Genomic DNA, 22,301 nt, shown 5'->3' on the forward strand with positions numbered 1-22,301 from the left:
GAGCATCCACAGCTTTTCTGTGCAGCATGTGCCAGTGTCTCACCACCTTCTGAGTGAAGAATTTTCTCCTAACCTCTGATCTAAATCTCCCCTCTTTTAGTTTAAAACCATTCTGCTTGTCTCGTCACTATCTGGCCAGGCAAAAAGTTTCTCTCATCTTTTTTATAAGCCCCCTTTAAGTATTGAGAAGCTGCAATAAGGACACCCCGAAGCCTTCTGTTTTGTAGACTGAACAGCTCCAGCTCCCTCAGCCTGTTTTCGCAGGAAAGGTGCTCCAGCCCTCTGATCAACTTTGCGGCCCATTCTAACAGATCCACATCCTTCTTGTGCTAGGGCCCTAGACCTGGATGCAGACCTGGTCACATTTTGCTTGTGACCAACAGGGCTGGAAGCAGCCTGCAGACCTGGGCCTGGGTCTAGTGCAGCCTTCTGCTCCATCTCTGCTGCTCCAGCAGCCAGAGACCTTCACAAAAGCCATCCCTTCTTCTGTGCTCCTGCAAGCTCACCGGGCAGCCCCAGCCCGGCCCTGGCACTTGTCTCCCACCCACAGCGAAGGGCTGCTGTTCCCCTGGGCCATCCAGCGCAAGCAGGATGATCTCCAGCCACAGCAGAGCCTTCTTGCAGCCGTGGGACCTCCCAGTCGCCACATAGGCCAGCACCTCCAGACCCACCAGGACAGCAACCCTGTGGCTGTGCAGAGCAGCGAGGGGACACAAAGCGGAGGAGTGGGGCAAGGCTGGCTTCAGCCCGCTTGGGCACCACGGACAGCGTGGCGCAGTGAGGGAGCTGCAGGTGGAGGTGCCTGTGCTGGTACAGTGTTTGTGACAGAAGGCATTTGTGTCCCTGTAACAGCATCCCATCCCGATTCTGAAAATCTTTTTCCTTTCCAAAGACAGCACACAAATTTCCCCCAAATACTTATACAATAAAAGAAAAGACTTCCACAATAACAGATTTAACCTTGGTTGAGGTTCATCAGGTGAGGGACTGCTTGAGCAAACAGGATAGACTTAAGTCCATGATGAGCGCTGATGGGACCCACAAGTGCTGAGGGTAGCCGGCAGGTTGGGGTGCAGAAGCACATTCCTAGAGAGACACGTCAGGGTTATTAGGGAGGCACCCAAGGGCCCACACAATGGACAGTGGCATATGCTAATAACTAGGTTGAGGAGTATCAGGGAGTCTGAGGAGGAGATTGACTGGTGGAATTGTACTCTACCATCCTTGGGACAAAGGCATCGGCCAGTCGTAACATATGATTCCAGAGATTCCCTACCCTCTCACTACCGGGCATAAGGGGTTGACTGCGGAATAAGGGGGAATGGAAGAAATTTTCTGGTCGGGGCAGCAAGCAAATCCCCTCCCTCCCTACCTCGCCTTCCCAGGTGCCCTTATACAATAGGTATGAAGACTGGGAACTTGAAGGTCACACAGATTATCAAGGGATGTCTCTAGATCAGCTAATCTGGTCCTTATGGGTGACTTCAACTTCACAGACATTAACTGGGAATACCAACTGTCAATACAAACAGGTCCAGGAAATCCCTAACACCCACTGAGGATAACTTCTCGGTACAGGTGCTAAGGGGAAAGGTGCCTCCTCGATTTGTTGCTTGTAAACAGAGAGGGTCTCTTGTGTAAAGTGGCGATTGGTGGCTGTCTTGGCCAAAGTGACCGTGAAGTAGTTGAGTTTAAAATCTTTGGCAATAGGAGAAAAACTCCCCTCAAAACTTCATCCTTGGATATGAGGAGAACAGACGTCAAGCTAGTAACCACTTCAGAAGGTCCCCTGGGAACCTGTTTCTGAAGGTGTCAGGGTCCATCAGTGCTGGTTACTTTTTAAGAGCCGTCTCTTAAGAGCACAGGAGCAGGTGGTTCCAAAGTGTTGGATGTTAAACAAGCGGGGCAGAATGCTGGCTTGGCTGAGCAGGGATCTTCTTCTATAGCTTAGGCGGGAAAGGAAAGTCTATGGACACTGGAAGCAAGTTCAGGTGACAAGGGAGGACTACAGAAATGCTGTGTGACATTGGAAGGAGAAAAGTTGTGCGGCCAAAACTCAGTTAGAGTTGAAGCTGGCCAGTACTGTGGGGGGCAACAAAAAGGGCTTTTTAAAGTGTGTCAACACCAAAAGGAGGACTAGAGGTAACATTGGTCTATTACTTGATGAGATGAGTCACCTCACAACTAGGGTCACAGACAAGGCAGACATTTAATGTCTTCTTTGCCTCTGTTTTCAACACCGAATACGGGCCTTGGGACACCTGGAGCCCTGTGTTGAAGGACCGTGATGGTGGGAGCAAGACACTCCCAGCCAGCCCTGAACTTGTGTGGGATTTGTTGCTCCAGCTGGATGCACAAAAGTCTATGGGGCCTGATGGGATTCATCCCAGGGTACTCTGGTACAGCTGGCTGATGTCATTGCAACACCTCTCACAACGTGTCCAAAGGAAAGCAACAAAGATGGTGAAGGGTCTAGAGGGGAAGACATGCGAGGAGCGGCTGAGCTCATTTGGTTTTGTCTACAGCTTCCTCACAAGGCGTAGTGGAGGGGCAGGCGCTCATCTCTTCTCTCTGGTGACAGTGACAGGGCCTGAGGGAGCGGCATGGAGCTGTCAGGGCAGGTTCAGGCTGGGTATTAGGAAAAGATTCTTCATGGAGAGGGTGGTCAGGCACTGGAACAGGCTCCCCAGGGGAAGTGGTCACAGCACCAAGCCTGCCAGAGTTCAAGAAGGATTTGGACAATACTCACACACATATGGTTTGATTTTTGGGTGGTCCTGTGTGGAGTCAAGAGTTGCATTTGATGATCGTTGTGGAGCCCTTTCAACCTGGGATATGCTACGGTTCCTTGATTCTAAGTGGAACATGTGCAGAAGCACGAGCTCATCATGAGCACCAGATTCACGTTTAGTTGTTTTCAAAGGGTTGTGCACAAGGCATAAGAAAAGGCATAAAAGAAGGACCCATGTGCTCTTGCTGTGGACTCAGACTCGCCATCAGCTGCCCGCACACCAACAGCCCACCCATCAACGGGGAGGCCCCTGATGCCAACTGCCGGGGAAGATGAGATTTGACCTGGTGCAGTTCAAGCATGGTAGGGGCATTCAGTGGAAACCCTTACTGGAGGGATATTTCCAACTTTTTTTTTTTTTTTAATCCCTTCACGTTTTTACTTGATTTACGTTTCCAATCAGCGATTGCTTGATTAGACTCAGAATCTGGAAGAAACCCTGGGCACCCCTCTACTGGTGCATCACAGTGCCCAAGGGCAGGGGGAAGGTCCAGCCCCAGGTGGGGCTTTGAACGCTCCCAGGGCTCCAGCAGTCCCAAGACTCTGGGGAAAGAAATCATGGGCCTCCCCAGAGCTTGGCAGGTGATGGAGGTCTCTGAACCAGTGTCTCTCATGTCCTGTCTTCATCCCAAACTGTGCTCTTTGGGGCATGGTGCTCACTAAAGCCCGTGTAATAACCATTTCCTACACCGTCTCTTTCAAATACCCGGTGCCCAAAGGGCTGGCACCACTTGTTCTTCGTGTCTCCCAGTCTCACTGGGGGATCATACAATCCTAAAATCACAGAACGGTTTCAGTTGCAAGGAACCTTACCTAGTTTAGAACCTTACCTAGATTACCTAGTTCCAACTCCCTTGTCACGGACAGGGACACCTCCCGCTAGATCAGGTTGCTCACAGCCCTGGCCTTGAACACTTGAACACCTGTTTGCGGGGTGGAGGGCAGGAACCACTTCTCTGGACAACCCGCTCCAGGGCCTCGTCACCCTCAGTGTAAGAACTTCTTCCTAAGAGCTAATCTAAACCTACCCTTTTAGTTGAAATCCATTGCTCCTTTTCCTATCACTACACTCCCTGATAGACTCCCTTTCCAGCTTCCTTGTGGCCCCCCCATTAGGTACTAGAAGGCTGCTGTAGGGTCTCCCCAGAGCCTTCTCTTTTCCAGGCTCAACAGCCCCAGCTCTCTCAGTCTGTCTTTATCAGAGAGATGCTCCAGCCCTACGATCATCCTCGTGGCCCTCCTCTGGACTTGCTCCAACAGGTCCATGTTGTTAAGCCCCTGCATGTTCTGTTTTCAGGTGATTCTTCATGACGTGCAGAGTTATGGCTATAAAAACCTCAGAGACAAACCAAGCAAGTTTTATTTCCAGAAAAACAATCACAAGAATTCCAAAATTTTGAGGGCTGAGGGTCGTGTGTGTCTTCCCCCCAACTCTCCCCCCGCTCCCCTCTCATCTTCCCATCTTGTAAAACATCACAACAAAACCAAGCATCTTCGGGAACTTTGAAGAAAACTGGGAAATTTTCCCATCCATTTCCCATCCACGTTAAACCAAAACTTGGATTCACTGGAGCAAATCCTGACATTTTGCTCAGTTGTCCAGCTGCTCCAGCTCATCCATGTCATCTGGGTCAAGCCTCTTGATCTCGCTCTCTGAAGAAAGAAAATAAATCTCAGTGCCTGCCAAGTACAGCCAGGCACCAGCCTGCCCAGGAGTTGGCAAAGGCAAAGCACTGCTGCTCTGGGGCTGCTAGCAGCGGCAAACCCTGGGAGCAATGCCCAGGACTCTCGGCTCTGCCTTCCACAGATGACGTAAAACAAGCTGTGAGCTGTTCAGCACGTGTCCAGAGGTGGGAGGTTAGAAACCTGCCCAGCTGTTTGCATCAAACCCAGCACAGACACACGTGGACCCCAGAGCAACAGCGACTACACTACCACGCTACCACAGGCCTGCTCCTGCCTGCGCCTTTCGCAGCAGGACACGCTGGATTAGAGCCGACACACATTCCAGCCATCTCAGGACCAACTGGCCACCTCTGGGATACTGCTTCCTGGCTAAGGGCACGTGCTAACCTCGCTCTGGGCCGAAAAGCTACCCAAAGTGCTCAGCATGGCATTTCCACTCTGTGGAGTTCAAGCGATAATCAAACTTTGAGAGAGCACAACAGACACAAACCTGACCGACAAATGATAAGGGACGTAGTGATGGGAACCCAAACTGGTCAGTCACACTGACTGATAGAGCTCAGAATGTTTATTCCAGAGAGGTTATCCGATCAAGGACCTCGGCAACCGGGAAACATGGGAAAAGGGGGAAACCAGAAACAAAACACGCGGAGACACAGACCTGACAAAACAAATGAGACAACGACAAGAAACTAACCTCACCACTCACACTAATTGGTGGGCTATCGAGACACCACGGGTGCCACTTCCCAGAAGAACAACCTGCACTTTACAACTCGTAACGCTGTGAGCCAGGGGGACCTGGACTGGAAGGGCTGTGGGAACTGGGAGGGCTGTACAAACTCATGGAGGGGCGTGCAGCAGGAAAGGGAGATGGGAGGAGCAAAGAGGGGGTAAGCAGGAAAGGGTACAGAAGCGGCCAGCTGCATGTGAAATGGGGCTAGTCGGTGTGCTTATTTGGTTTAGCCCCGAGACTGATCGCCACGGTCTGTCTTGGAGTCTTACACCTGCTTAAATCTTTTCCCACTTCCGTCTCTCTGTGCTCTCACACTCAACCCCCGGTGTGCGTGTGTGTGTGCGTGTGCACGTGCATGCATACAGCAAGGACGAAGTTCCAGCTACCGGCGAGACCTGTGTGTCAATGAAAAGTGGTGCCAACTCCTGCAGTCAGACAGGGACAAGGCTGCCCCTGGCCTCTGCTGCCACCTACTGCAGCCAGTGCAGGGGTCTCACTGCAGATACTGGAGCAAGCGCGGTTCTTCAACTCCCAGCCACTGGGCCGGGGATGGTGTGCATCCAAAAAAACATCTGCTGCGGGGGGGGCAACCGGCGTGACTGTGAGTGTGTGTGCGTGTACATGAACTCCAAGTGACAGCTGCTGGGGGCAGAGGTGAGCATCTGTACCTTCTACAGCCTGGGCGGGCAGGCATGGGGTGTGTGTGTGTGTGTATTCAGCTGCAAACTTCAGCCTGGGCCAGCTAGTGACTGTGGGGTCCCTCAGGTCCAGGCCAGGGTACCAGGTGCGTGGGTGGGGTCCGTGCGAGTATCAGGCTGGACCAGCCAGCGAGCAGGGGAGCTGTCAGAGGGCAGGGGTCTGGTCAGGGACACTAGGGGAACAGAGGGGCTGCGATGGTGCTTGCGGACCCACAAACACGTGTGTGCGTTTGGACCCTGGAAGTGCATGTGTGTGCTTGCACTAGTGACCATCCCTCTCTGCCAGCCGACGAGGAGAAGGGGATTTGTGTGTGCTTCTGTGTCTGTGTGTCTGTGCCTGCATCTTTGTGTGTGTCTGTGCGTGCCTGTCTCAGGGACACGTGTTCAGTGACACTGCTGATTGAGCGTGCAGAGGGTAAAGTGGCAGATGCATCCCTCAGCCTGGGCAGAGACCCCAGGTGCCCGGGCACCAGGCTGCGCTCCAGCAGCCCGCAAGGACCGTACTGGTCTGTACTGGCCTGTGCTGTGCTTCAGCAGCCAGGCATGGGGGTCCTGGGCCAGAGCGGCTGCAAGAGGTGGCCACACTCCTGACATCCCTTAACGCTTCCCAGTGCACTTCTCATCCACGTGTCCCTTAGCTCTTTGCACCACCACAGAGCTGGGCACAAGGATACTCACGGAAATGCTCCTCTATACTGTGCACGAGGTACGTGGTCTGCCTTTCCACCATGTTGAAGGCAATGCCCTTCTTCCCAAAGCGGCCCGTTCGCCCAATGCGGTGCAAGTAGGTCTCAAAATCCAGCTGTTTCTGCTGATTAACAGGGAGGCTGAAGTTCACCACTATGGTGACTTGTGCCACATCAATCCCTGAAAGACAGAGAGGTTTCTCGCAACCAGGCTCCTACAGCTCTGAAAGCAATCACCTGCCCCCAGATCGGGGCCAGTCCATTGCCTGAGCACTTGCAGTATAAAGCAGTCAGCCCTGGCTCTGCAGCGCACACTACAATGACGTGGCAAGGCAACCAAAGACCTACAGGCCACGGAGCACGGTTCGTGTCACCAGAAACGAAGCAGCGTCGTGTGTCCCCTGCAAGTTGATGGGCCATGGGGCAAAGCAAGGGCATTCCCACACTGCAGACGCTGCGAGGGTGTTGCTTTTCAGGATACGGTACCTCTAGCACAGACGTTCGTGGTGATGAGGACCTTCTCCTTCCCATCGCGGAATCTCTGAATCACATTGGCCCTCTGCACTATGGTCAACTCTGCCGTCAGCATGGCGACCTTGTGCCCATCCTTGCTCATCTCCACCGACAGCCAGTCCGCACTCCTGCGAGTCTAGATGTGTGGGAGAGGCAGGAGGAGCTTTTGCAGCAGCTCTGCTGCTGCTCCTCTCAGTCGTTGCCAATCCTTCACTGGTATGCTTCCCCTAAATCCCCTGCTCCTTTCAGTTGAGCCCCTGCTGCTTTTTAACAGGCAGAGCCTCAAAAGAAGACCAGAGTGACGCAGACGAGCAAGAAGCCCTTGTCAGGACACAAAGCGCAAAGGGCAAGGAAACACGGTATGTTTTCTACGCAACGCTCCCTGTGGAAGCCAGGCAAACGGGATCCCAACCGTCACGAGAGATGCTGTTAAAACACCTCTTTTAAAGGCTGCACTTGCTGCAAGTCATAGTGCGCGTGCTTTCACGCTCAGCTCCAGCCAATCTAACGGCAGGCTGTGCCAGAAGGGCCATCCTTTAAACGCTGTCCACGTGCTTCCCATCCCTCCCTTCCATCTGCTCCCTCCTTTTGATGGTCTCGGCACAAGTACTGAGGCCACGCTGTAAGATCGATCGTTTACGTACCACTGACTGCAAGGACACCACCACCCTCCCCCGGCAAACTAGCTGCTTTACCTGGCAGAATATCATAGCCTGGCCAACGGTGATGCTGCTGTAGATGTTGCACAGGGCCTCGTACTTCTCCTCTCTGTTCCTGCACACAAAGTAGTACTGCCTGATATTGCTCAGGGTGAGCTCTTCCTGACGGAGCTTTATTATGATGGGGTTGGAGACAATTTGCATTGCAAAATTCCACACCGTTTCCTTGAAGGTTGCGGAGAAAAGCAGCATTTGGCAGCCCCTAGGTAAAGCCCTAGAGCAGAAGAAGGACTTGTTAGCCCTGAGGCGTGCTGCAAGGATCCCTGGATCAACAGGCTTTGGAAACCAAGGGACTCCTCCATCCGGAGAGGGCCATTCCTCAGGAGAGGGCCATTCCTCACGCAGCACAGCACAGCACAGCACTCCAACATGAGTCAGCTCTACGGAAGAGGCCTGTCAAAATAAGCTATTCTGCATTTGCAGTATCATTATTCCAAAAGGCTATCTACAAATGGAGGAAAAAACACCCGGTTAACGCTTGGCCTCCTTCTTTGGACCTGCAGACACCGCCCACACACAGCACTTGCACGTGCCAAGGACAGTTCCCCGTATCCCCTGATTCTCTAGCTACATTTCAAGCCCTGTCATTCACTCTGTAAAGACCTTCATGGCCCGCAGAGTTTTTTAGCCACAATTCAAAGCCATCCATTCACCTACGAAAGCGGACGGACAAAGACTTTTGAAAAATCTTACATTTCAATAATGGATAAAGCGAGTCTTTTGTGAATGTGCTTTTATCCAGGCCAGCTTTGGTTGCATTTAAAGGAACAGCAAATAAAACACGGCCGCTAAAGAGCCATCTCCATCTGAGGTTCAGAGACATTAAGCCCTGTTATGGAGATGGAATCTGAAGAGCTCCAGCCTGACGTTTCACTTGCAGTGTCTTGTAACAGGATCTGAGTTACCAACTTCCTGTTTCCTCGGACTGCTGACAATACTTTGAATGCATCCAATTTGAAAGAACAGCAGCAGAAAGCCTTTGCAACTCGTAAACCCACTCCCTACGTCATGCCAAAGAGAGCCCAAGGAAGAACCCTTTAGCACGCCTTTAGCAGAGCTCAGCTGGATGGGACACTCCTCTAAGGAGAACTTTTTCCACCTGCATTTCGGCTAGAAGGGATAAACCCAGACCATCTAAAAACAGTTTTCCTTTAAAAAGGAGTAGCCAGCTGCTAGCCACAAGGTGCTTTTCTCCAGCACCGCAAACATATCCAGCTGAGCTGAGCACACAGAGGAGCTGGGAAGGGCTGGGTGTGACACTCATCTCTCTCACCGCCTCTGTCACCAGGAAACTGCAGCTCCCGTCAGCCTGGGCAGCGGGACGCTGAGGGTCAACCACTGACCCTGCCTGGCAGAGCAGCCTGGTGCCCAGAAGTCCTCATTAACCTGCACCACGCCCTGAAGAAAGGCTATTTCAAGCTATTTTGTTTGTGTCGCCTACAACACAACGCACCGTATCACAGAATATCCTGAGTTCAAAACGACCCACAAGGATCATCGAGTCCAACTCCTAGCTCCACGCAGGTCCACCCAAACACCAGACCACCCTCCTGAGAGCGTTGTGTACTACTTCCTTAGTATAGCTTCTAGTCCTGCATCCAAGTCATTTATGAAAACATTAAAGAGCACTGGGAAACATGAAAGAGAACTGGAATCCCAAACCCAGTGATGTATCAGCTCAAAGGAAGTTAAAGTGAGCTGAAAATCTTCCTATTCATCTAACGGCTACACTTTTAAAGAAAGACACATCCCAGGACTAAGCAGACCACAGCCTGCCGATGTGCAAGAAGGAGCTCATTCTCACATCAGCAAAAGCCTTCTGCATCAAAGGGATGCTCTTTCCCTGTTTATTCGGCTGGTTTGGTGGCTCATTTGCTCAAAGCTGAGCGAACAGGAAAAAGCGGGTAAGGAGGATTGTCTACGTTCTGATCAGGAGCAAAGCACGGACTGGCCAAGGACATCCAAGGGATGTCGTAGTCAGAGACAATTTCTTTGGCTCCCTGGTTTTGCAGCTTCTTGCATACAAAGTGGTTTTCTTTCTTTCTCTCTCTCTCTCTCTCTCTGTCTCTGTCTCTGTCTTTTCCTGTCTCTCTTGCTCTCTTTCTTTCTCTACCCAACGTATCTAAGGGCATCTAGAAACACTGCATTTGACTATGTCTACTTGTGTCAGGACACAAGCCAACACTGGTATTCACCTCTGAATGCGAATGCTTTGGTACGAGAAGCCCTGATGGTCGATCATTACGTCAGCTTCATCCAGCACAAACAGGCTGATTCTCTTCATATTCACCACTCTCCGTTTGAAACACCAGTCCAGCATTGTCCCAGGAGTCCCGATGACAATCTGCTCCTCCAGCATGGCGCCTGGCAGAACTGCAGGAGGAGAAATCGTATCAGACCACCTCCGTACAAGGAGCAGTACGTTCCTCGGCCACACACACCTGGCTGGGAACGAGCAGGGTACTTTCCAGTGAGATAGGGACTCAAAATCTGCTATGTTCTGGCTGCTTGAGCATGGTTCCCACCCTGTTGCTTCAGCTTCTGACTGCCTAGCGATGCCTTTGAGGGGGTCATTGCAAAGCGGAGCTCAGGAGCTTAAAATTGCAGGTAGCCATCAAGCAGGGCTGACGCTTCCCTGCGGCCTTGTGGGGTGGAAACCAGCAAAAGGGGTGCCCCACCTCTGAAAGGAGACAGCGGTCACGACAATGACTCCTTAGAAGGCACGGGAATTCACACACTGCTTCATGTGCCTTCAGAGCTCCGCACAGCTCCTGGGAGTTCACAGCTCTCACAGCATCCCGCTAGTTCCTTACAGGACTGTTACACCGCCCGCAACTCTGCTCAGCAGGGCTGGACTCACCTCTGTTTCCCTGGACAGCATATGTAACCCTGATGTCGGCACAAAACTGCCCCATCTTCTCGATCACATGTCCAATCTGCAGGGCCAGCTCGTAGGTTGGAGCCAAGCAGAGGCACTTAGAGAGATAACGAGAGCTGTCAGACAAGAGCCACATCTTTTAAAAGTAGACAGCGCCCCTGGCATGGCATGCCCCATGCAAATGAGAAGGCATTTCAAAGGAACGGAAAGCTCAGCATGCTAAAATCTCACCGCTAAACTCTTTCAAACCTGCAGAGGGATCAGCAACGGCAGTCACATTTGCAGGTTTGGAAGATGGGAATACAGCTGAAGGCAGGTAGGCAGAAAGGAGTCAAGGTAACTACTAGGAGAGGTCCTTTCTTTACTGTGAGGGGGACAGAGCACTAGAACAGGCTGCCCAGAGAGGGGGTGGAGTCTCCTTCTTTGGAGACTTCAAAACCCGCCTGGATGCCATCCTGCGCAGTGTGCTCTAGGTGATCCTGCTCAGCAGGAGGGTTTGGACTAGATGATCTTCAGAGGGCCCTTCCAACCTCGCCCATTCTGGGATCCCGTGATTTTTGCTAGGGAAATTTGTTTCCTGAGGCACAGTGCCGCTTGTTTCTGCGTCCAGCTTTCAGCTGAGAGTTTAAATTACACAGAATGCTTGAGATTCAAGACTTTTAAGTGCAGTAACCAGCTTGCGTAGGTGATTCTGAACCCAGAGAGGGGACTTGCCTTCACAGGACCTTTTACGACACCAGAAACTAGCACAAGTCACAGGAAACAGCTGGAGTCTCTGCACGTGCTTGTCAAAGTTGGCTGAATGCTCCTCAAAATATAAATTCAGGCTATCTACGGCCTGGCAGATTCATCCACTCCTGAGCTTTCTCTCCGACCTGCCTGCTGCTGGGACGCTACCTGGGTGTTTACCATCCCACTGCAGCGGCCACAGCCGATAGAAAACCGTAGAGACGGGGACAAAACCAGAGCTCTGTCCACAGACAGCAGCTTGAGGGTGCAGGCAAACCCCTGCCGTATGGGCTTTCCCCTTCCTACATTACCTGCGGGTACCTCTCAGCACCATTAACTCTGCTCAGCATCGCCAACACAAAAGCTGCCGTTTTCCCTGTCCCTGACTGGCTCTGTGCAATCAGATTTTGGGGCCTGCAAGGCAAAGGCTGCTTAGTTGAGCACAAAGGTTTGGCACCCCTGCACCGGCACCCCGACGCCACGATGCCTCAAGGGAGCCAAGACGGTGGTACCGCTTTGCTCACCCGTGCGGCCTTGGTACTCACGGATGTGCCAGCATCATCGGCAGAGCCGTCTCCTGGATTTTGGACGGCCTGTTGAAGCCCATGGCGTAAACCCCCTGCAAGAGCTCCTTCTTCCTGTCCAAAGGCATCAAAAGGGACCATTTCACAAAGAACGGGTAACGGCGCCCAGAGGCAACTCCAAAGCCTGCCTGCGGCGGGGGCTGCCGCCTACTCACAGGCGCAGCTCTTCAAAGGTTTTCACGGAGAAGAGAGGCGAGCTGGGGTCCTGCTGCAGGATCTCCACGTGATGGCTGGACTCCACGAGGGACGTGTGGATCAGCTTGTTCAGCAAGGAGCTTTCTGCCAAGTCCACTGGAAAAGGGGTGAGCTCGTGAAAAACCCAGGCGGTTAGGAAAAGCCTCCCCTCGGGTCCCCCTTCCCACAAACACGGGCTTCCCCAGCCATCCGCCCCCCTACCGACCCCGGGCACCCCTGACACCGGCAGCTCTTCGCCTAACTCCTGCATAATCGCCACAACCTACCTCAGTCCCGAGGAACCCGGCTGGAGTTCACGGCAGCCTGGCCCCCTGCCCTGGCCCGTGCCTCCGTTTCCCTCACCTGCTGCCGAGGCTCCGGGAGGCGCTGGTCACCCAGCCTGGCCCTGGGGGTGCTGGCCCTGCGGCCTGCGCACAGGCCCCGGGGGACAAGGACCAGCACTGCCTCGCAGGGCCGGCGGGACCCACCTCTCTCTTCCTCCTCGCTCTCCTCGTCCTCGCTCGTGCAGGCGGGCTCTGCCACAGGAGAAGAAACACGGACGCTCACCTCCACCCCACAGCTCCGCTCGGGCTGGCCCCGGGCCCCGGGGCCCCAGGGCCCGGCCCCGAGCGGGGGCCAGGGCCGTCCCTCACCCCGCTGCCGACACGGACACAGCTCCCGGCGCGGGCCCGCAAACCGCTGCCGGCGGCCAGGCGAGCCGCACAGCCCGCGGCGCCGAGGGCGGAGGTGGCCCCGGCCAGGGGACCGCGGGAGGGGGGGGCTGCCCGGGGACGGGCTGCCCGGGGACGGGCTGCCCGACAGGAGGCTGCCCGGGCCCCGCGCCCGCTCCCGCCGCCGGCGGCCGCCGGCCCCCGCCGAGGCCATCGCGCCCCCGCCGCCGCAGCTCGCGAACCTTCCCGAGGCGCCGCCGAGGGCCGGCTCCGCCCGGGCGCCGAGCCGCCGCCGGCGGGGGCTGCTCCCCCCCGGCGGCCGGCAGGGCGCAAGGCGGCTGCCGGCAGGCCCCGGCCGCGGAGGGCGCGGAGGCGCTCGGGGAACAGCGGCACCGGCGCCGACGCGCAGGCGGGGCCGGGCCGGGCCGGGCCGGGCCCGGGGACCCCCGCGTGGGGGCGGGAGGGGCAGGGCCTCCGCACGCGCCTGCCTCGGAGCGCGGCCGCCTGAGCTGGTGGACGGGGCGGGGAGCAGAGGGGAGCCCTCCTAGCCCACGGGGAAACGCCTAGCGACCTGCTAAACCACTCAGACGCACGCGAGTGCGTGGGGCCGCCTGGGACCCACCCGAGGGTCCGGAGGGAGCTGGCGGAGGTGCTCGCCGAGCCGCTTTCCGTCACTCATCTGCAGTCCTGGCTATCCGGGAGCAGCCCAGTCACAGAGTCGTAAAATCGTGGGATATCCCGACTTGGAAGGGAGCCACGAGGATCATCGAGGCCAGCTCCTGGCACCACGCGGGCCTACCCCGGAATTCAGACCGGATGACTAAGAGCACAGTCCAAACGCTTCTTAACCTCCGGCTTGGTGCCGCGAGCACGTCCCTGGGGAGCCCGTGCCAGTGCACGACAACCCTCTCGGTGAAGAACCTCTTCCGGATAGCCAGTCGACTGGTGGCTAGCAGTTGTGACACCCATCTCCTGAAGGGCCGCAAGGAGGATCCGGGGAACTACAGGCGTGTCGGTCTGACCTTGGCGTCGGGGAAGCTCATGGAGCAGATTGTCCCGAGTGCCGTCACGCGGCATTTAGAGGGCAACCAGGCGATCAGGTCCACGGCTCTATGAAAGGCAGGTCCTGCTTGACGAAGCTGACCTCCTTCTACGGCAAGGTGTCACGCTCAGTGGACGAGGGAAAGGCCGTGGATGTGGTCTTCCTAGACTTCAGCAAGGCTTTTGACGCCGTTTCCCCCAGCATTGTCCTGGAGACGTTCGTTGCTCAAGGCCCGGACAAGTGTCCGCTTCATCGGGTTAAAAGCTGGCTGGGTGGCCAGGCCCAAAGTCACTGATGAATGGAGTCAAATCCGGCTGGATGCCGGCCGCTAGTGGTGTCCCCCAGGGCTCTGTACTGGGGCCACTTCTCTTCAATATCTTCCTCAATGATCTGCACGAGCGGATCGAGCGCACCCTCAGTAGGTTGCAGACAACACCAAGTTAGGCGCGAGTGTTGATCTGCGCGAGGGTAGGAGGGCTCTGCAGTCTGTGCCTCTGAGAAAGCAGATTTAAGAAAGGAAAGACAAAACCGCTGCACATCAGCAGCTGTGACACAGAGGAGTGAGAAACAGCCCTGTAGACACCAAGGTCAGTGTAGAAGGAGGGCAGGACGTTCTCCAGGCGCCGGGGCAGAAGTTCCCCTGCAGCCTGTGGAGAGGCCCGTGGGGGAGCAGGCTGTCCCCCTGCAGCCCATGGTGTACCAGAGCGGAGCAGATCTCCCTGCTGCAGCCTGGGAGGGAGCCCACAATGGATCTGACCTGAAGGAGGCTGTGGCCTGTGGAGAACCCCTGCCGGAGCAGACTCCAGGCCAGACCTGCAGCCCGTGGAGAGGAGCCTCTGCAGGAGCAGGGGATCTGGGGGGAGCTGCCACCCATGGGGTCCCGTGCTGGAGCAGTTTGCTCCTGATGGATGGATCCCATGGTACGGACCCATACTTGGAGCAGAGAGGCCTCATCCCCACCAGGTCTCTGAGAAGATCAGAGGAAGAAGCAGGGAACCGGAGCCCGCCCCCAGCCCCCAATATACGCCCAGCAGGACTCGGCTCTCTTGGGGTCCATACGGCACCCAGAGCCCCTTGCCCAGCGTGTAGCTACCCTGGGATGCCCATAGACCTCCAGAACCCTGCCCAGTCCTATGGGGATCCTGGGGGTCTGTATGGCATCAGAACCCCTGCCTGCACTGCATGCTAACCCTCTGGGTCCATCCAGCCCCGCTGAGCATAAGGCACAGGGGCGGTTCTGTCCAGCCACAAAGTTCAACAAGGCCAAGTGCAAGGTCCTGCACCTGGGCTGGGGCAGTCCCAAGGACAAACACAGGCCGGGTGAAGACCGGATTGAGAACAGCCCTGAGGAGAAGGACCTGGGGGTGTTGGTTGATGAGAAGCTTGACATGAGCCAGCAACGTGCACCTGCAGCCCCAAAAGCCAACCGTACCCTGGGCTGCATCAAAAGCAGCGTAGCCAGCAGGGCGAGGGAGTGATTCTCCCCCTCTGCTCTGCTCTGCTCTGCTCTGCTCTGCTCTGGTGAGACCCCAGCTGGAGCCCTGCGTTCAGCTCTGGGGCCCCCAGCACCAGAAGGACATGGACCTATTAGAACGAGTCTAGAGGAGGGCCACAGAGATGATCAAAGGGCTGGAGCACCTCTCCTATGAAGACAGGCTGAGGCGGCTGGGGTTGTCCAGCGTGGAGAAGAGAAGGCTCTGGACAGAGAGAAGAGAAGGCTCTTTCCCCTGGACAGGGAAGAGAGGTTTGATTCTCTGAGGTTTGATCTCTGAGAGGTTTGATCTCTGAGGGGATTCAAACACAGGGAACCCCAAGGGACTACTGGGCTGGGGGTGTTGAAGTTACGGGACCGTGTGGGACACAAGTCAGGGGATAAGGAATTCAAATAGAGCGAATGTGGAGACTTCAAGTGACGTGATTGGTGTGGGCTGAAGGAAGAGGCTTGAGGTGGACCAAAACGAGGGGACTGGGAGGACTGCTGGGGGGGTATTTGGAAGCGGTGGTGAAAGGAAGGGGACACCACAGCAATGGACAGGATTAGCTGACAGGCAAAGGACTGACGGGAAAGAATGAAAGAAAGGCATTGGGAGAGATGACAGGTACGGCACTGGGGAGCCTAGACAGGACATGGAGAAGATCCAGGGAAAGGGACACCTTGGTGGGGACCAAAGGCGTCGGGGGGTGGGCTTGGGAGGAGTCCCCAGAGGTCTCTGGAGAGGGATCTCCAGACTCTTCTGGTGTCCCACACACCTGACCAGGAGCGGAGGGGTCACCTGGACACTTCATGGAGGTTTCACCGAAGTCTAGGTGTCAGGGAGGGCGCAATGCCCCCCGGTCAGTGGGGTCTCCTCCCCAAGACCCGCCCGCAGCCTTGAACCCGTCCCCATAGCACTGGGGCTCACCAGAGCATCTGCTGGGAGGCACAGCATGGCGAGGAGCAGGGCCATGCTGAGCATGGCGATCTTCATCTTCCTCCGTGGTCTACGCGGTCCTGGATGAGGCTGGGGAAAGTGAGGGGCAAGATTTATCTCTTGCAGGACTTCCCATTGACCCCGCCCCGAGAGCCCAGGGGCAAAGCCGGGCTTGGCAGGCACCAGCCCTGGCAATGAGCCCACCGCTGGCAGAGACTGACCCACACCTCCGCCACTCACCCGGCCATCTTCTGTCGCACCAGGCCAGCTTCCTGCACGGGGCAGCTCCACGGGGACAGATCCAGGCATCAGGGGGTGGCAAGGGGGCGGTCAGACACCCTGCAGTGAGCCCCCCAGCAGGAAATCATCCTCCAACAGCCCCTAAAGCCAGATCTCCCCGTCTCCCAGTGCCCCTCACCTTGCAGGCCAGGCTTTCTCCCCAGGACTCTCCCAGAGATGATGCAGCCTCAAATCAAGGGACTCTAAGCAGAGTTGTTTCTGACCCTTCTGCAGTCCCTTGAGTGAACGGCACGCTGAGACTGACTCCTCTTCTGCAGGCACTGGGGACACTGGCATTAGGGGACACTGGGAAGGTAGGAGGACAGCTGGGGGGCATGGGCAATGGGGACAGCCGGGTGACTGGGAACTTGAGGTCCAGAGGGTGATCAGGGTACTGGGAGGCACTGGCCGTGAGGAGCACTGGTGAATGTTGGGCACCAGGGGATGAGGACTCTGCTTGCGGGAGCTGCTGGGGGTGGTCGAAGAGCACAGCTCCAGCCCAGCCCATCTCCCTGTTACTGCAGGCCCCAAACTGGTCCCGGTCTCCAGCCATGGCCTCCGCAGAGAAGACGGCAGAAGGGTTCAAGCCCTGCCCTGGTCCTGGCCTTGCCACTGTCTGGGGGCACCATGCCCTCCTGGACACCTGGCTCCTTCCCTGCAGAGCTGACCCCCACGTGGCGGGTGCCAGTGCCCCATCCCCAGCAAGGCTCCAGCTCCCCCTCCATTCCCAGATGGGGCTCAGCCAAGTCTCACCAAAGGCCCTGTTCCCAGGCAGTGTCCCTGCAACGCCCCCGTCCCCAGCATGGGCTAGCCCTGTCCCTGAGCAGGATGAGGCCATTCAGAGGGGACGCGATGAGGCAGGCGCTTGTCCCCGGGCAGCTGCTCAGAGCTAACTGCGGGAGCAAAGTTCCCCTGGACAGGGAAGAGAGGTTTGACTCCAAAGCATCTCTGATAAGCTGTGTTTGCCCAGGGCCCGTGGAGCCCATTCAGGCAGCATGGTCCTTCCAGAGATCAGGGGGAGGTTGCAGCGGGACGCGGAGCAGCCTGGGCTCCCTTCAGCATTGGCAGTCAGCAGAGCCCGCGGAGGGGGGCAGCCCTGCTGTGGTAGTGGAGGAGCCCATCCTGGAGCAAGCAGTCAACTGGAAGATTTTCATTTTGTCTGCTTCTTGCACTACTTGCCAGATAGCTGAATATCAGATTATCAGTGTTGCATTATTTATTATATTTAAAAACAAAGTGACATTATTAAAAGTGCTCTTCAGGGAGATGCCATCTGCTGGTTTAATGATGTCTAAAAAGAAATGTTTGTGGGAGAGGGGAGAGATACGCCACTGTTAAAAAACACAAACATTTCGTTTCATGAAATCTTCCAGTTGACTGCCTATTCTTTGGTAAATTTCCAAAGCTAATATTCAGCCAGATCTGCAGAGGAGGAAAACAAGATGTGGGACATCTGGCTTCCCTCTGCTGCATGAAGAGACAAGCATGGGCGGCTGATGGCTGGAAACCACTCTGTCTCAGGGTCACTGGGGAGCTCTCCTCGCTCTGAGGGGAGAGTTGAACCAGTTGTCCACACTGCCACTACCTCCCCTGGCCCACACTGCCCAGAGGATGCTGCCCAGGGACCCTATGACACTGATGTCCAGGATGGAGGGGCAGGGAAGGAAACCCCCCTGGTAGCCCTTGGAAGAGCTGTAGAGCCAGCAGAGCAGAGAGAGGGGAGGCAGTGCCCCACAGGGAGACACCTCTATCATACGTGCTGCTCAATGCCCCATCCCTGCCAGGACTGCCATGCCGTCAGGTTTTTCCTCTGGGCTCCAGCCTGTCCCCATGGCAGCGAGGGTGCCCCAGCATGCCGGGTGCTCCAGGATGGGCTCCTCCACTACCACAGCAGGGCTGCCCCCCTCCGCGGGCTCTGCTGACTGCCAATGCTGAAGGGAGCCCAGGCTGCTCCGCGTCCCGCTGCAACCTCCCCCTGATCTCTGGAAGGACCATGCTGCCTGAATGGGCTCCACGGGCCCTGGGCAAACACAGCTTATCAGAGATGCTTTGGAGTCAAACCTCTCTTCCCTGTCCAGGGGAACTTTGCTCCCGCAGTTAGCTCTGAGCAGCTGCCCGGGGACAAGCGCCTGCCTCATCGCGTCCCCTCTGAATGGCCTCATCCTGCTCAGGGACAGGGCTAGCCCATGCTGGGGACGGGGGCGTTGCAGGGACACTGCCTGGGAACAGGGCCTTTGGTGAGACTTGGCTGAGCCCCATCTGGGAATGGAGGGGGAGCTGGAGCCTTGCTGGGGATGGGGCACTGGCACCCGCCACGTGGGGGTCAGCTCTGCAGGGAAGGAGCCAGGTGTCCAGGAGGGCATGGTGCCCCCAGACAGTGGCAAGGCCAGGACCAGGGCAGGGCTTGAACCCTTCTGCCGTCTTCTCTGCGGAGGCCATGGCTGGAGACCGGGACCAGTTTGGGGCCTGCAGTAACAGGGAGATGGGCTGGGCTGGAGCTGTGCTCTTCGACCACCCCCAGCAGCTCCCGCAAGCAGAGTCCTCATCCCCTGGTGCCCAACATTCACCAGTGCTCCTCACGGCCAGTGCCTCCCAGTACCCTGATCACCCTCTGGACCTCAAGTTCCCAGTCACCCGGCTGTCCCCATTGCCCATGCCCCCCAGCTGTCCTCCTACCTTCCCAGTGTCCCCTAATGCCAGTGTCCCCAGTGCCTGCAGAAGAGGAGTCAGTCTCAGCGTGCCGTTCACTCAAGGGACTGCAGAAGGGTCAGAAACAACTCTGCTTAGAGTCCCTTGATTTGAGGCTGCATCATCTCTGGGAGAGTCCTGGGGAGAAAGCCTGGCCTGCAAGGTGAGGGGCACTGGGAGACGGGGAGATCTGGCTTTAGGGGCTGTTGGAGGATGATTTCCTGCTGGGGGGCTCACTGCAGGGTGTCTGACCGCCCCCTTGCCACCCCCTGATGCCTGGATCTGTCCCCGTGGAGCTGCCCCGTGCAGGAAGCTGGCCTGGTGCGACAGAAGATGGCCGGGTGAGTGGCGGAGGTGTGGGTCAGTCTCTGCCAGCGGTGGGCTCATTGCCAGGGCTGGTGCCTGCCAAGCCCGGCTTTGCCCCTGGGCTCTCGGGGCGGGGTCAATGGGAAGTCCTGCAAGAGATAAATCTTGCCCCTCACTTTCCCCAGCCTCATCCAGGACCGCGTAGACCACGGAGGAAGATGAAGATCGCCATGCTCAGCATGGCCCTGCTCCTCGCCATGCTGTGCCTCCCAGCAGATGCTCTGGTGAGCCCCAGTGCTATGGGGACGGGTTCAAGGCTGCGGGCGGGTCTTGGGGAGGAGACCCCACTGACCGGGGGGCATTGCGCCCTCCCTGACACCTAGACTTCGGTGAAACCTCCATGAAGTGTCCAGGTGACCCCTCCGCTCCTGGTCAGGTGTGTGGGACACCAGAAGAGTCTGGAGATCCCTCTCCAGAGACCTCTGGGGACTCCTCCCAAGCCCACCCCCCGACGCCTTTGGTCCCCACCAAGGTGTCCCTTTCCCTGGATCTTCTCCATGTCCTGTCTAGGCTCCCCAGTGCCGTACCTGTCATCTCTCCCAATGCCTTTCTTTCATTCTTTCCCGTCAGTCCTTTGCCTGTCAGCTAATCCTGTCCATTGCTGTGGTGTCCCCTTCCTTTCACCACCGCTTCCAAATACCCCCCCAGCAGTCCTCCCAGTCCCCTCGTTTTGGTCCACCTCAAGCCTCTTCCTTCAGCCCACACCAATCACGTCACTTGAAGTCTCCACATTCGCTCTATTTGAATTCCTTATCCCCTGACTTGTGTCCCACACGGTCCCGTAACTTCAACACCCCCAGCCCAGTAGTCCCTTGGGGTTCCCTGTGTTTGAATCCCCTCAGAGATCAAACCTCTCAGAGATCAAACCTCAGAGAATCAAACCTCTCTTCCCTGTCCAGGGGAAAGAGCCTTCTCTTCTCTCTGTCCAGAGCCTTCTCTTCTCCACGCTGGACAACCCCAGCCGCCTCAGCCTGTCTTCATAGGAGAGGTGCTCCAGCCCTTTGATCATCTCTGTGGCCCTCCTCTAGACTCGTTCTAATAGGTCCATGTCCTTCTGGTGCTGGGGGCCCCAGAGCTGAACGCAGGGCTCCAGCTGGGGTCTCACCAGAGCAGAGCAGAGCAGAGCAGAGCAGAGCAGAGGGGGAGAATCACTCCCTCGCCCTGCTGGCTACGCTGCTTTTGATGCAGCCCAGGGTACGGTTGGCTTTTGGGGCTGCAGGTGCACGTTGCTGGCTCATGTCAAGCTTCTCATCAACCAACACCCCCCAGGTCCTTCTCCTCAGGGCTGTTCTCAATCCGGTCTTCACCCGGCCTGTGTTTGTCCTTGGGACTGCCCCAGCCCAGATGCAGGACCTTGCACTTGGCCTTGTTGAACTTTGTGGCTGGACAGAACCGCCCCTGTGCCTTATGCTCAGCGGGGCTGGATGGACCCAGAGGGTTAGCATGCAGTGCAGGCAGGGGTTCTGATGCCATACAGACCCCCAGGATCCCCATAGGACTGGGCAGGGTTCTGGAGGTCTATGGGCATCCCAGGGTAGCTACACGCTGGGCAAGGGGCTCTGGGTGCCGTATGGACCCCAAGAGAGCCGAGTCCTGCTGGGCGTATATTGGGGGCTGGGGGCGGGCTCCGGTTCCCTGCTTCTTCCTCTGATCTTCTCAGAGACCTGGTGGGGATGAGGCCTCTCTGCTCCAAGTATGGGTCCGTACCATGGGATCCATCCATCAGGAGCAAACTGCTCCAGCACGGGACCCCATGGGTGGCAGCTCCCCCCAGATCCCCTGCTCCTGCAGAGGCTCCTCTCCACGGGCTGCAGGTCTGGCCTGGAGTCTGCTCCGGCAGGGGTTCTCCACAGGCCACAGCCTCCTTCAGGTCAGATCCATTGTGGGCTCCCTCCCAGGCTGCAGCAGGGAGATCTGCTCCGCTCTGGTACACCATGGGCTGCAGGGGGACAGCCTGCTCCCCCACGGGCCTCTCCACAGGCTGCAGGGGAACTTCTGCCCCGGCGCCTGGAGAACGTCCTGCCCTCCTTCTACACTGACCTTGGTGTCTACAGGGCTGTTTCTCACTCCTCTGTGTCACAGCTGCTGATGTGCAGCGGTTTTGTCTTTCCTTTCTTAAATCTGCTTTCTCAGAGGCACAGACTGCAGAGCCCTCCTACCCTCGCGCAGATCAACACTCGCGCCTAACTTGGTGTTGTCTGCAACCTACTGAGGGTGCGCTCGATCCGCTCGTGCAGATCATTGAGGAAGATATTGAAGAGAAGTGGCCCCAGTACAGAGCCCTGGGGGACACCACTAGCGGCCGGCATCCAGCCGGATTTGACTCCATTCATCAGTGACTTTGGGCCTGGCCACCCAGCCAGCTTTTAACCCGATGAAGCGGACACTTGTCCGGGCCTTGAGCAACGAACGTCTCCAGGACAATGCTGGGGGAAACGGCGTCAAAAGCCTTGCTGAAGTCTAGGAAGACCACATCCACGGCCTTTCCCTCGTCCACTGAGCGTGACACCTTGCCGTAGAAGGAGGTCAGCTTCGTCAAGCAGGACCTGCCTTTCATAGAGCCGTGGACCTGATCGCCTGGTTGCCCTCTAAATGCCGCGTGACGGCACTCGGGACAATCTGCTCCATGAGCTTCCCCGACGCCAAGGTC

At 56.7% G+C, this 22,301-nt stretch overlaps 1 protein-coding gene and 1 long non-coding RNA gene across 4 annotated transcripts; one reads left to right on the top strand and one right to left on the bottom strand.

Annotated features, from left to right (window-relative positions):
* The first annotated feature begins 2,935 nt into the window (after nt 1-2,935).
* On the top strand, nt 2,936-4,338 carry LOC121062542. Its single transcript, XR_005815594.1, has 2 exons — nt 2,936-3,094; nt 4,089-4,338. It is a non-coding gene; the product is annotated as an uncharacterized LOC121062542 (long non-coding RNA).
* Nucleotides 4,132-12,866, bottom strand: LOC121062541 (ATP-dependent RNA helicase DDX25-like). 3 transcript variants are annotated; one of them, XM_040542587.1, is made up of 11 exons: nt 12,848-12,866; nt 12,683-12,730; nt 12,176-12,311; nt 11,982-12,074; nt 11,748-11,850; nt 10,690-10,804; nt 10,025-10,202; nt 7,806-8,043; nt 7,084-7,246; nt 6,590-6,778; nt 4,132-4,444 (listed from the first exon to the last, which is right to left on the bottom strand). In XM_040542587.1, exons 4-11 carry the CDS (start codon nt 12,041-12,043, stop codon nt 4,383-4,385), a joined length of 1,110 nt encoding a protein of 369 aa, XP_040398521.1. In that variant the 5' UTR covers nt 12,044-12,074; nt 12,176-12,311; nt 12,683-12,730; nt 12,848-12,866; the 3' UTR covers nt 4,132-4,382. The 3 variants fall into 3 exon arrangements, with proteins under 3 accessions (XP_040398521.1, XP_040398519.1, XP_040398520.1); XM_040542585.1 differs by lacking the exon at nt 12,848-12,866 and having other exon boundaries at nt 12,558-12,708; XM_040542586.1 differs by lacking the exons at nt 12,176-12,311; nt 12,683-12,730; nt 12,848-12,866 and having other exon boundaries at nt 10,690-10,823.
* Between the last annotated feature and the right edge of the window lie 9,435 nt (nt 12,867-22,301).

The sequence above is a fragment of the Cygnus olor genome, chromosome 31, assembly GCF_009769625.2.
Source record: "Cygnus olor isolate bCygOlo1 chromosome 31, bCygOlo1.pri.v2, whole genome shotgun sequence".
Lineage (NCBI taxonomy): Eukaryota > Metazoa > Chordata > Aves > Anseriformes > Anatidae > Cygnus > Cygnus olor.

Coding starts and splice junctions, on each gene's coding strand:
- LOC121062541 (XM_040542587.1), bottom strand. CDS start 12,043: ATGGGCTTCAACAGGCCGTCCAAAATCCAGGAGACGGCTCTGCCGATG. Junction 7,247..7,805: donor AGGCTATGATATTCTGCCAG/GTAAAGCAGCTA, acceptor CCACACATCTAG/ACTCGCAGGAGTGCGGACTG. Junction 4,445..6,589: donor CAGTATAGAGGAGCATTTCC/GTGAGTATCCTT, acceptor TTCTTTCTTCAG/AGAGCGAGATCAAGAGGCTT.